Source organism: Dendrobium catenatum, unplaced genomic scaffold (genome assembly GCF_001605985.2).
Source record: "Dendrobium catenatum unplaced genomic scaffold, ASM160598v2 fragScaff_scaffold_542, whole genome shotgun sequence".
NCBI lineage: Eukaryota > Viridiplantae > Streptophyta > Magnoliopsida > Asparagales > Orchidaceae > Dendrobium > Dendrobium catenatum.
In genome coordinates, this window is record NW_021319004.1 from 1,936,396 (window position 1) to 1,949,893 (window position 13,498).

At 37.6% G+C, this 13,498-nt stretch overlaps 1 protein-coding gene across 1 annotated transcript; it reads right to left on the reverse strand.

Moving 5' to 3' along the window:
• Positions 1-5,718: 5,718 nt before the first annotated feature.
• LOC110099319 (pentatricopeptide repeat-containing protein DOT4, chloroplastic) lies at positions 5,719-8,262 on the reverse strand. Its single transcript, XM_020826426.1, has 2 exons — positions 8,112-8,262; positions 5,719-7,157 (listed from the first exon to the last, which is right to left on the reverse strand). The coding sequence occupies exons 1-2, from the start codon at positions 8,260-8,262 to the stop codon at positions 5,719-5,721; spliced, it is 1,590 nt and encodes a 529-aa protein (XP_020682085.1).
• Positions 8,263-13,498: the final 5,236 nt, after the last annotated feature.

A 13,498-nucleotide genomic window follows, 5' to 3' on the forward strand; every position in this document is an offset into this window, starting at 1 on the left:
GAATGATATAGCTGTAGAAGAGAGCATAACTTGGTTGCAAAGAATGACTTCAAAACTCTCAACAAATACCATTGCCAACAATGACATACATATAGTGTAGCATACAACAAGTGTTAATGCTTGCCGACGATAACTAGGAATTTGTCATATATATAACAAGCCTACAAGTGCTAATCAACAAGTAATGGATGCTACGACACCCCAAAAATCAATCACCATTCAATAGCCAACAAATATGACGATCCAATTCACAACAAGAAAGAGCAAATGATATGCAATAAATTCAAATACCTACGAACAATTGTAGGAAGTCTCTCATCTATGCAAAATGCCTCATACAAGCAAATACATAAGGCCTTTGACAAACACAAGATCATACGAGTGAAAGCATGAGATTTGTTAGTGCAATACAATATACCTGCATAAATCATACAAGTAGTGCACGACAGTCTACCTGTGTAATGCAGCAAACAACTCTATCTAGAAGCTGCTATACCACGCCACCGGATCCACAATATCCTTACAAGCGGATAAAATGCATTTACAAATATTTCAAAATACCCTAGCATATGTACTATAGTTTATATGCACATAAGTACACAAGGGATAAGTATAATTATAAACCCGCATAGGCCCCGACGAGTGTGTTTTAGATATACATATGAAGTCTAGAGAAATTGCATGGGCTAAATGATGAATCTAAGTTCAAACCCGATCCTACTCAATACGATTTGAATCATTAAATAAATATGCGATCATGAGGTCGACCAAGATATTTATTTAATACATTCATATTAGGCCTTCAAGGTCCTTTATAAAAAAGTTTCATCGACAAAATCATACACCTGCATGGGCCACAACGAGCATGTTATTGGTACACACGTGATGTCTAGGGATGTTGTGCAGGTCACTAAATTTGAACACGATTCTTCTAAATATATAAATAAGAGTCGATAAGGTTCAACAAATAATTATAAAATGCCCCCAAACACCTACATGGGCCCTAGCGAATGTGTTATAAGTACACGCATAATGCCTAAGAATGCTGCGCGAGTCAATAAGTGAATTCAAGTTCAAACCCGATCCTTCTATGCGGATCAATAGGAGTCAACAGGATTTGAACCATCAAATAAATATACGGTTACGGTGACTAATATATTTATTTTAATATATTCATATTAAGCCTTTAAGGCCTATAACAATGAAAATTCACTAACAAATGAATAAAACCTACAAAACCTGATCCCCTATTGGCAAGTTGATAGGGTTGACAAGGTTCAAGCTTTAAATGGAAATAATCCCATACATCATGATGATGGCCGTATTAAATGTTTATTTCAACTGGAGGGGTTCACAAACCATCTCAAATGCCTCTAAACTTCAACAAAATTCAAATTCCTATGAAAATATAAGTGAATCCAAAGTCACCTCAATGATGATCGTATTAAATGCTAATCTCAACCGGAGGGGTGATTCAAATACTTTCAAATGCCACTAAAAAATCCAAAATCCCAATAATCATCCAAATCCAAAATATTTAAAATTGAAATAAATCAATCAACATTTAAAGTAAATCCATCCACCCTCTGTAATAGTTTGCCGAGATGGACAAATTCAAATACAACTTTAGCTCACAAAGAGTTAATGCCTAGTCAAAAATATCACAAGGATCCTTTCTCAAATAATATTGTACCAATAAGGACGTGATACGTGTCCTCTGACCGGTGGTTTTGAAGCCAAATAACACCGCATGATAAATGATTATGACCCGGGAACCTTTGAACCAAGTGATTTTGCTGCCAAATGACATCACAAAATACCGGTTATGGCTAAAGCCAATACGTTCCTTAGTGGCATTAAATCCTTGAGATATAAATTAATATAATATAATTGATAGGGCACAAAGCCCTCTGTTAGCTAAGGTGGATTCAAATTTGTCCCCTTAGATATACATTCCTCCCAAGTTTACAAGGTCTCCTTGGATGAAGCAACCCATGGCTGCCGACAAGGATCCTTATGTCCGGTTGGGTCGACTACCCCCTATGACTAAGTAGGCTAGCGACCATGATGGCCCTGATGGAACCATGGGATCTTAATCGGGTCTATCATCCATTCCCCCACCATCTACTTTAAGTACAAGGTGATGAAATTTCTATTTTAAATATTAAACGTTTCAAATTCTCAAATCCAAGCCCATGATGTTATTATACGCTTAATACTACATATCTACGAATATAATGCATCTGATTGATGACTATCCTTAATCGAAAGTTCTCTCTCATGATCGGGAGGTGTAATTAACTATGAGGGCTTGCACCTATAGGAAATCAGAATCAGATCATAAAGACCTCACAAAATGAGGGCGAAATCTCTGGGTAGTGTCTTATGTAAAAACCCATCTGTCTTTCCAAAATCTACTGCGGAACTTAATTCCCTTAAAACTCCCCTCGAAAAAAGAAAATTAACAATCAGGCGGAGGCCGGGGCCAAATTTTTAGAGCCCATAGAAAGTTCTTTTCATTTGGATGCCTTACTCAAAGAACAAATTAAGCTTGTAGAGGAAATCTGAAGACCAAAGAGAATATTCCAGTTTTATAAAAAAACTTGTTCCTTTCATAGGAGCAGAATCATTGTTGAAATTTAAAGGCATTGTCCAGTTTCCTCTATTTATAATTTTTTTAATTTTGTGGCACTTGTTAGATGGATTTTTGGAAACTTTTATTTTCCTTTGTTTAATTGTTTTTATTAGTAGTTGGGTGAATGATTGGTTATATTGATTGTGCTTTAGAAACTCTTATTTTTTATAGGTTTATTTATTGCATATGCTTTTGCCTAGATTTCTTATTAGACTATTAGGAAATAAATTATTTATACTCATAACTAAAAAAAAAAGATTGAATAACATAGTAAGGTAATTGATTTAGAATGTAAGTAGGGTTTGGCGTGAGATATCATAAAGTATATTAAATTCTTCTTTTCCTTCTTTAGGAACCACCTTGCTTATGGGTTGAAGTTCCACCCAACCTATGAGGATATAATTCTGTCCAAGGGGAGTTATGCTTTTTTAAAATTAATGAAATTAATTTTTAAAGTCTTTTTAAAACATCAAATTCTAATTAGTGCATATAATTAACTAGCTTGCATTATATTAGAAACCAATTAAAATTAAAACTTAATTGCATTTAATCATAGATGCATAACTACCATTAATAAGTCTATGACTAGTTAGAAACTTCTCTAGATGTCAGTAGTATATTCTACCAAACTTGAATAACAACAGACAACTATTTTACATTTGCATAAGAATGAAGTTAGGAGTTTTTAAACGATTAGGTGGAATTTTAGCTAGCATTTCTACTCCAGATGAGAATGTAAATTCAAAAGTATCAGGCTTTCTTAAACTCTTATCAAAGTCAAAGATTTAAGCCCCACCTCACTGATTGTGTATTTCATTAGGCTAGGCTCGAGTCACTACTTTGTAGTGATTCAACATATATATATGTTCTGAGATTATCCTTAAATCATAAGTCCTCATCCTTCGATAATATATTCCTAACTATATAATAAAATGTCAACTCAAATAATATAATCTCATTCAACAACACTGAAGCCCAATCTAGGATAAACTAGAGTACTAGTGCTCTATACTCTTTATCCTTTGGCCTCTAGAAATAACCATTGAATAAAAAAAAATCTCATTTTAAAATTCAATAAATCATATCATTGACTTAAATTTTGAAATATAAGAAAAAATTTGCCACAACTTTAATTGAGAGTGTTCTCAAGAGATTCACCTATCTTATGATGTAATAAATCATAAAGGCTTATGTTTATGAGGAACTTGTAACTTCAGGTTAACATAAACTCCATCTTATTCCCATAAGAAGAGAAAAGATCTCTCGGAACATAAACAATTTTTTAAAACTCATTTTTGCATTCAAACAACTTTATAGAATATCATGATCACCTTGCCGGTGATATGGTGTTCTCTCTGTCACATTTTATTACATAAATGGCAAATCTTTAATTTTTTTTTTAATTTTCAAATACTATTATAGAATGTCATGTCCGTCTTTGGAGATAATATGTGTTTTTGTTTTAATTGATTACGAAAATGATAATTTTCTAAAACTGTACTTTTTCCTTGAATTAATTGCAGAATATCGTGTCCATCCCTCGAGATATTCTCGGTGTAGTATTCGATCACAAAAATAGGAGCACCTTGAATTTGCTTGACTTTATCTTCCCACATGCGCGAAGGCCAGCTCCAAATCCTTAACTTCTAGCATTTCAGTTTGAAACCTGGCGATGAAGCTCAACAATTATCGACCTCCTCTCTCATCTTCATATGAGCTTGTGAGCTCTTAAGTGGCCTTTGGGCCACACAAGTTTTGTAATGAACATCCTCTTAAACTCGAGGAATGAGGGATGACATCCAGTAACATACGAGAATACCACTAAAAGGTTGACTCTTTGAAAGAAATAATGAATAGTCAAACATCAGTGTATTTTGATCTCCAACATTAATAGTGTCGACTCAAAGTATGCAACATGGTTGACAGGGTGGAACCTTCCTAAGTATGACTCCAAGTGAGGCATCTTGAACTTGGCAGATAGCTTTGCATATGCGATTTCCTTAGAAAATAGATCAGTTAGTTCTAGCTCCCTCTTCCTTACTAGCCTGGCTAGAGGGATGAATCTGCATCATTGGCATGGTTGAAATGTGTAGAAGTTGGCACCGTAGTATCAAACCTTGTTTTGCGATTTCGCGAGTAAGATGATTATTTAGAGGTATATTTCCTTAGGGCATTTCTTTGAACAAACTCTAGTGCATCTTGAATAATCTTAATAAAATTGTCCTCCATCTCCATCAAACCACAATGGCTTGTGTGGTTATAGTAATCCAATTTTACTAACTACTCCTGATTTTGTTAGTGCCTATATTATTGTCACTGAAGTGACATCACTCTATACTCATGACATCTTAGTGGGGTTTGAATCCAAAATTGTTAATGGGCAACAACCAACCCTACTAATAGTTCTTATCAAGTTAGAGAAAGAAAAACAAGCGAGGAAATTAGCAAATATAGGGAGTAATTGAGAATTTGAAAAATTTCTAAGAATAGTGAAAGTAGCAAGAAGTTCAAAATATGCCTATTAACCTCTTATTTAAAAATAGATTGAAATAAACATGTGAAGTGAGTTGAATGGTGCATATACGGCCCTCTATATCTAACGTGGCCCCGTGCTCCTGATGTGCTTTGATAGAGCCCACGATGAGTACCATAGGTGAGTCTTTGAGGTGAGTACCTTAGTTGAGACTACAGGAGCAAGTATCTATGAAGGTGAGCACATCAAGCTGAGTGGCAAATCTCTCGGGTATTAAGGATTGTGAGTTTGGGATGAGCATAGCCAATGAAGTCACAATCACAAGCTCCTTTAGACATGTGCTTCTTGTAGCTTTCATTAGGACATCCATTGAAGGAGAATATTGAGGAAAGCAAGTCCTCTGGATGAACTCAATGACAGTGAAAGCTTCATCAATCTGATCCTCCAAGGGCAATCTTGTGTGCCATGAGCTCCGCTACGGTGAATGCATGCTTGCTCATATTTTATTATTTTTCCAAGAAGACCGTCCAATTTTTGAGCTGTGTCATATTCCTATCAAATTTAGAGCCCTAGTTGTACATCACAGCTTACATAAAAAATTAGGTTGCGCTCAGCTACTACTAATATCTACCAAACTAGTTCCAGAGTTCCCCCACAACCTTCTCTTCTTAATCACATTCCTTACCCTATTCACTTCATTCCACTGTTCCTCTCCTGCTCTGATGCCCACCAAAAGCTTGTAAAATCCTGGAACAACACATCCTCTTTCAATCAGACAATCTCCAAGCTCCTTCCACATTTTCTCCTCTCTATGAATTCTGCAAGATCCAAGGAATGCGCCGATCAAGCTGCTGTTGGGCTCCAATGGCATCTCATTCATAAATCTGAATGCTTCATTGATACAACCAGCTCTCCCAATAAGATCAACCAAACTCGCCCAATGCTCCATTCTTGGTTCAATTCCAAACATTGAAATCATGTAGTAGAACACTTTCAAGCCTTCATTTATCAGCCCCCAATGGCTACAAGAAGATAACAGAATAAGAAAGCAGATATCATCTGGCTTCCCACCATGTTTTATCATTGCAAAGAAAAGCATTAGAGACTCCTTTATATAACCATGAATTCCCAACCCATTAATCATACAACTCCATGAACACACATTCACTTTGATTATCTCACTGAAAACATTGTAGGAAGATAAGAGTTCTCCACACTTTGAATACATGCCAATGAGAAGCCCCTTGATGGAAATATCTACAGAAAGTCCATTTCTAGTAATTTGGCCATGTATAGACTTTCCTAGCTGAAGAGCTGGCAGATGAGTACAAGCTTGAACAGATAGCAATATGGTTGGTACGCTGGGCTTGAAGCCTTGTAGATGCATCTGGTATAATAGCTCAAGTAAGAGCTTATATTTTCGAGCCTGTGCGTAACCGCCAATCATCGCATTCCAGCTCACGACGTCCTTGAACTCAATCTCCATGAAAGCTTTCTCCGCTGCTACTAATTCTCCACATTTAGCATACATGTCCATGATTGCAGTTGCAAGGACTGTGTTGTTAGATGCACCAGAAACCACCAAATGGCCATGGACGGATTCGCCAATTTCAAGTGCATTAGCTTGTCCGCAGATAGGAAGAACAATCTTGAACCCGACTGAGTCTAAGGCAACTCCATTATTCTTCATCGAAGTACAGAACTCCAAAGCTGATATAGGCTGGTCGCAGACACCGTAACCCAGCATCATCAAATTCCAAGATACGATATTTCTTTGGGGCATTGCATCAAACACCTGGCGTGCGGCGGTCACATGAGCAAAATTCGAGTACATTTCAATCAGCGAGTTCTGAAATGTGAGGTTTTGATCGAGGCCAGCTTTGGTGATGAGGCTGTGGATGGCTTGGCCTTCGTGGATAGCTGAGAGCTCTCCGCAAGCTTTGAGAAAGTAAACAAAAGGCAAGTAGGTTCTATCAGCGTTCGAAGCTCGAAGAAAATGGTAGACATTTAGGGCATCGTGGAAGAATCCATCTTTTACCAACTGCTTAGCTTCAACGGTAAAATTTGAGGGTTTGGAGGTTTTGGTTTTATAAAATCGCAGATGGGTATGTGAATGAGATTGTTTTAGAAATATATTTGGTTTGAAAATGTAGTGCATCCATGGAAACATGAACTAGTGGTTGATGCGGTCTAATTTCAAGAGGCTGACAAGCAATATAAAGGGATAAAATGCAATATATATTCACATAAAATTATTAAGTTTTGTACCTCTTTCTATTTTCGATTTATATAAAAAAAAAGTTACACTAATTTCTTAAAAATATGAAGGTTAATATGATACTTCTTTTTTTATAGAAATATTTAAATATAAAAACACGAGGAATTTCCAACAATAACTTTAAGATTTGTATTCATTAAATTAGATGACACCTAAGTAAATTTTTATTTCATGACCTAAATAATATTTTAATAACTAAAATTAATAATTCAAATTCATATATATTACATACTAGAAAACTTATGGTGGTAGAAAGCGAGTTTATACTAATATATACGACACATGGACATAAGTAGGTTTAGCTGAGAGCATAGTTTTCTTTTGAAAAACCTAAAAAAAAAAAAAAAAAAATCAAAGGCTTGGCTTATTAGTTTGCTGTAAGCTTGCTAAAATCGGAGTTCAGGTCATCCTGAATTTAATTTTTGAAGTTTTCGGCTTGATTTGCCTTGAGATTCGTGCCCGATCAAGATAATTTTTTGAGGATATATCAGTTGCCCCCCTATTTTCAAACGTCGAAGCTCCAGGAGTCCAAAAATACGCGTCATAAACTTTGGAGAATTTTTCATGTGATTCAGAATCCAATCTTTCATATAGGAGCCTCAAATGGCTTTAAAAGTGCTGAAATTGAGTCCAGAACGTCGAAAAACGGTCTCGGGGACCCAAAAAAGTTTGATTTGGCCTTTATGAGGAGAAAATCAGACCCGAAATTGAGTGGGCAGCCAAACCGGTAGAATCGGTCGGCCAGTCGCCGCCGCAGTCAGCTCTAAACCGCGTGCCGCCGCTAGTCCGTACAGCCTCGCCTGCTCGCCTGACTAGACCAGCTCCTGCAGCCCGGCCGGCCCGCGCCTGGCCCACTTGGTGCCACGAGCCCACCATTGTCCAGGCGCCGGTTCGTGTTGGCCATTCGTCTCCTCCACCGACTTAAAAAATACATTTTTTAAATCATAAAAAGTCCGAAAAAATCCTAAAAATTTCGAAAATTTCAAAAAAATCCAAATAATTATAGAATCATCCCCCCTCTCCAAAAACACTATAAATAGGCACCTTAGGGCCAAGGATAAACCTTCACTGTCTCTTCTTCTCCCTCTGACTTTCTGACAGTTAAGGCTTTCCGATGTTTTTTAGTTGTTAACTTTCTCTAGTTGATTCAACGCCCCTCCTCTTGTACAGAAGTTGGAGATTTATGTTCTTTTTTCCATTTTTTCTCCCCCATTTTTCTTCTCGCTCTAAAGGCCTTCAGCTATTTTTCGTAGGTGACTTTCCCTACTTAATTCGGCTCCCCTCTTTAGTGTAGAATTTATTTTTTCTTTTCTCTATCTTTTTCTCTGTCAATCTTCTTACAGTCGAGGCATTCCGATATTTTTCATAGGTGACTTTACCTACTAAAATCGGCGCCCCTCCTCTTGTGTAGAAGTTGAACTTTTTACAGCCATTTCTTTTCTTTCTCCTACCGTGTTCTAACTTTCTTATAGTTGAGACATTCCCCTATTTTGGTAGGTGGCATCCCCTACCCAAATTAAGGTCCTCTCTCCTTGTGTAGAAGTTAGAATTTTTTGCAACCATTCATTTTCTTCTCATCTAGTCTTCTTCTTATATTGGAGGCATTCAACTATCGAAGATAGGCGACATTTCCTTATCAAGCTTTTGCCTCTCTCTTGTGTAGAAGGAGATTATTTTCTCCTTATTCTTTTCTTGCATTATTCTTCTTATATTAGAGGCATTCCACTGATATAGATAGGTGACATTCCCCTATCAAGCTTGAGTGCCCCTCTCTTATGTAGAAAGAGTCACGATGAGAGGCTATCTTTTTAATAGACAACCCTTGATAGAAGAAGACAATTGCTACTAGTATGCGAGGATGACCAAAAGTGATAAGTAGACAGGGAGAATTTCAATGCCATTTGAGTGGAAGTCTATTGGCAGTCAATGACCAGTGTAGAGCTGGAGAAGATAGTTCAAGGGTGTGCTACAAGTATCAGTCAAACAAGAAGCTGATGATGGCTGATATGAAGTGAAGGACTACTGGTAGATATCAGACGAATAGATGATGATGGCCGGCAGGAGTCCAGTGGTATTTTTCTAATGCAATATGCATCAATACTGAAGTGTACCGACATCAGATATCCCTGAGTCAAGGGACCAGAGCAGTGTGCTATGCTGACATTTTGGCAACATAATAATACTGCTAACTTAGTAGAGGCCAGATGATGACCATGTTATGTCCTTTCAAAGAAGAAAAAATTGTAGAGAAGAAGTCACTTAAATCCACCAAATATATTTGACTATCTTGAAGTTACTTGTTGCTTAATGATAGTAGCTTGTATAATAGATGTCAATGTACTTTTTAATTTCAACTTCCAGTGAGAATAAATGTACATCTGAATCTGAATTTATGTAACTTCATTAATATTAAATACGAAGTTGAGAACATTTCTCTTGGAAAAAAGTTGAATTATTATTGCATCTTTTATGCATTAAGTATTTTCCATCCTCTTTGATGTTTTTCAGCCAGCTAAAATTTTTTACATGCATGTGTGGAAGAGGCCAAAATAATCCTCCAAGGATGTATGACCTTTCCAAAGTTGTATGTTATAGTATTACTCGATGACGTTAACCTATATAGAAGAGGTAGAGAGAATCCACATAGGATGTAAAACCTATCCGAGGTTATATGTTAGAGCATCGATAGATGATGTTAATATATGTGGAAGAGATTGGGAGAATCTACCAAGGATGTTAGACCTATCCGAGGTTATATATTAGAGCACTTTGCTCGATGACATTAACTTATACAGAAGAAGTTGAGAGATCCAACAAGGATGTGAGACCTATTCGAGGTTATATGTCAGAGCACTTTGCTCGATGACGCTAACCTATATGAAAGAAGTTGAGAGACCATCAAGGATGTGAGACTTATCTAAGGTTATATGTCAGCGCACTTTGCTTGATGACATTAATCTATATGGAAGAAGTCGAGAGATCCACCAATGATGTGAGAACTATCTAAGGTTGTATGTCAGAGCACTTTTTTCGATGACGTTAACCTGTATTGAAGAGGTCGAAAGATCCATTAAGGATGTGAGACCTATCTGAGGTTATTTATAAGAGCATTTTGCTCAATGACGTTAACCTATATGAAAGAGGTTGAGAGATCCACCAAGGATGTGAGACCTATATGAGGTTGTATGTCAGAACACTTTGCTCGATGATGTTAACCTATATGGAAGAGGTTGAGAGATCCACCAAGGATGTGAAACCTATCCGAGGTTGTATGTCAGAGCATATTGTTCGATGACGTTAACCTATGTGGAAGAGGTTTAGAGAATCCATATAGGATGTAAGACCTATCCGAGATTGTATGTCAAAGTACTTTGCTCGATGACGTTAACATGTATGAAAAAGGTCAAGAGATCCACCAAGGATGTGAGACCTATCTGAGGTTGTATGTCAGAGCACTTTGCTCGATAGCGTTAACCTGTATGAAAGAGATCGAGAGAATCCACCAAGGATGTAATATCTATCCGAGGTTGTATGTCATAGCACTTTGCTCGATGACATTAACCTGTGTGGAAAAGGTTGAATCGAATTCCCCTTGGACCGATTTTGCCTTGATTGGGAGGGCGCGAACGCCGTATGTATCCCGAATCAAAGGTAAAGAAGTGTCTGTCTTAGATTGTTACTTCTTTTTGAGGTCGAGATTAAGACATTGCCTAAGGAGTAGAAATCCAGCAAGGGACTGTATAAAGATTGCAATTGATTGGAAGTATCCTTGCATTTGCTGAGATTTTCCTGAAATATCATCTTGATGTTAAAAGCATTGGAGGATCTTTTTGACTTGATATAGCCAAAGTTGCCTCTCAGTCCACATCTATTTCTTATGAAATTAATGTAGCAATAGTTGATGTTAGGAAGTTGACATGAATGACCTTCTGAGGTTTGAGCAAAATTTGAACCCCAGTCGGGAACCACGTTCCCATAAATGCGCCAAACTATTGCGTCATGGAGTATTCACAGTGGTAGAGAAATATAAAGTTTAACGTCCTAGCATTGTATGAAAATCAGAAACGCAATCAGATAAAAGAGAGGACGCATCATTTGCTAGAGACACCAAGTTTTTTATGTGGAAAACCCCTGAAAAAGGGGAAAACACATGGGGCCTGGCCTAGTATAAATGAATCCACTACTTTTGTAGTTGATTACAAATGAGGTCCTTCATCGGGAGAAGGCCTTAGATTGATGTACATATTATAGAGTACATTACATAGTGAGAACACAAAGAATTAATGTTGATGTGTTAGTTTGGTCTGAAGGACTGTAGTTGGTGTGCGAAGTATGTCGGAAGGACTATAGTCGGCGGGCGACGGAGGTCGGAAGGACTTTAGTCGGCGCGCGACCGAGGTCGGAAGGACTGTAGTTGGTGGACGACGTAAGTCTAAAGGACCATAGTTGATGGACGACGGAAGTCAGAAGGACTGTTGTTGGCTGGCGATGTAAGTCTGAAGGACCGTAGTCGACACACAATAGAGGTCAGAAGGACTATAGTCGGTGGGAGACGTAAGTCTGAAGGACCATAATCGATGGGTGATGGAGGTCGGAAGGATTGTAGTATGATGATGAGGTCAGAAAGATGACGTCTGGTAGAAGTCCATCAATGGGCTGAAATCCAACATCAGATAAATGTCTGGTGAAAGTCCGACAATTGGCAGAAGTCCAGCGTTAGGTAGAAATTTGGCAAAGAGCGGAGGTTCGAGATCGGTTAGAAGTCAGACGTCAGTTGGTGGCCGAGGAGAACTCCGACATTAGATGATATTCGGGGAGAACTATTGTGTTACTTGGAGTTTTGGTGAAACTCCGACATTACTTGGAAATCGGACGGAATTCCCACATCACTTTAAGGTTAGGAAGAATTCTAGCATCGAGAAGAACTCTGGTGTTGTTCGGAATTCCTGTAGAATTCTGGTGTAGGGCAGAACTCTAGCGGTGGTCGAGGAGTTATTCCCTCCTATCATTCTCTTCTCCTTCTCTTATTCTTCCTTTTTCTTGCTTCTTGCTTGGGTCCCCTCTCATGAGAAATGAGGGGTCTATTTATAGATTTTTTGGAGTGGCATGGCCCATAAATAGATGAAATATGAGGGGAAAATATGGATTGGTTTGGATGAGCGAGGTCGATCGTGGATCATTCATCAGACATTTGAATGTCTTAATGATATTGGAATTCAGCAATACTGGGCTTGTTGGATTCATCTCGTCGATCCGCTCGATTTGATTAGAAGCATGTCATGTTTGGAAACCGTTTGGTAATCCAAATTATGGTTTGAACTTTCCAACAGCACTTTAGGTGCTTGATTTGGACTCATTTGGGCTCGGACTGAGTCGAATTTGGTGTCATTGGGTTTGTATTTCCGAGATACTTAGTTCGACTGTAAGTTTGCTGAAATTGGAGTTCGCGTGATCCCGAATTTAATTTTTGAAGTTTCTGGCTTGATTTTGCCTTGAGATTCGTGTCCGATCAAGATAATTTTTTGAGGATATATCAGTAGTAAAAGATGATGTCGAAAGCTTGCATCGACTTTATAGGCCATGACATGGGTCTATATAATTGGTGAGGAAAGTTAAAAAGGTCGATGGGTATTAGTATAATAGGGTGATAATGGTTAGGAGATTATAGCGGGTTGATAGTGGTTATGTAATAACCTTTAACTAAATTTTTTTCTAATTTCTAAAAATTTGGATGGGTGAGCGCTACAGTGCTAGGCTAGATGGTGTTGCGGCATTGAGCTCATAGATTTTTTAGAATTTGAGGGAGTGCTAAGGTGCTGGGTCTGGAGCATTATGATGTTAGCTCTGAAAGTTCTTTTTTTAAAAAATAAAAATATCTAAAACTAGTTTTGCTAAACCCCTACCTCCCCTATCCCTTCCCCTATTTCATTCTTTAGTCGCATGAGCGAAGAGCGATAAAGAGTGAAAAGAAGAGAGAGAGAAAAAAGAGGATAGAGAAAGTAGGTTTCGGGCTAGTATTTTTTGTCTCTTTAATTGAGATAAGTATTCTACTGTTCATGGTAGGTATTCATAATCCTACTTTATTTTCAATGATTTTGTGTTTTACCTATTT

Excerpts from the sequence above, each read along its gene's own strand:
- LOC110099319 (XM_020826426.1), bottom strand. The coding sequence starts at position 8,262 with ATGGTGGGCTCGTGGCACCAAGTGGGCCAGGCGCGGGCCGGCCGGGCT. Across the intron at positions 7,158-8,111 it reads CTGGCCGACCGATTCTACCG|CTAAGCAGTTGGTAAAAGAT; the intron begins GTTTGGCTGCCC and ends TTACCGTTGAAG.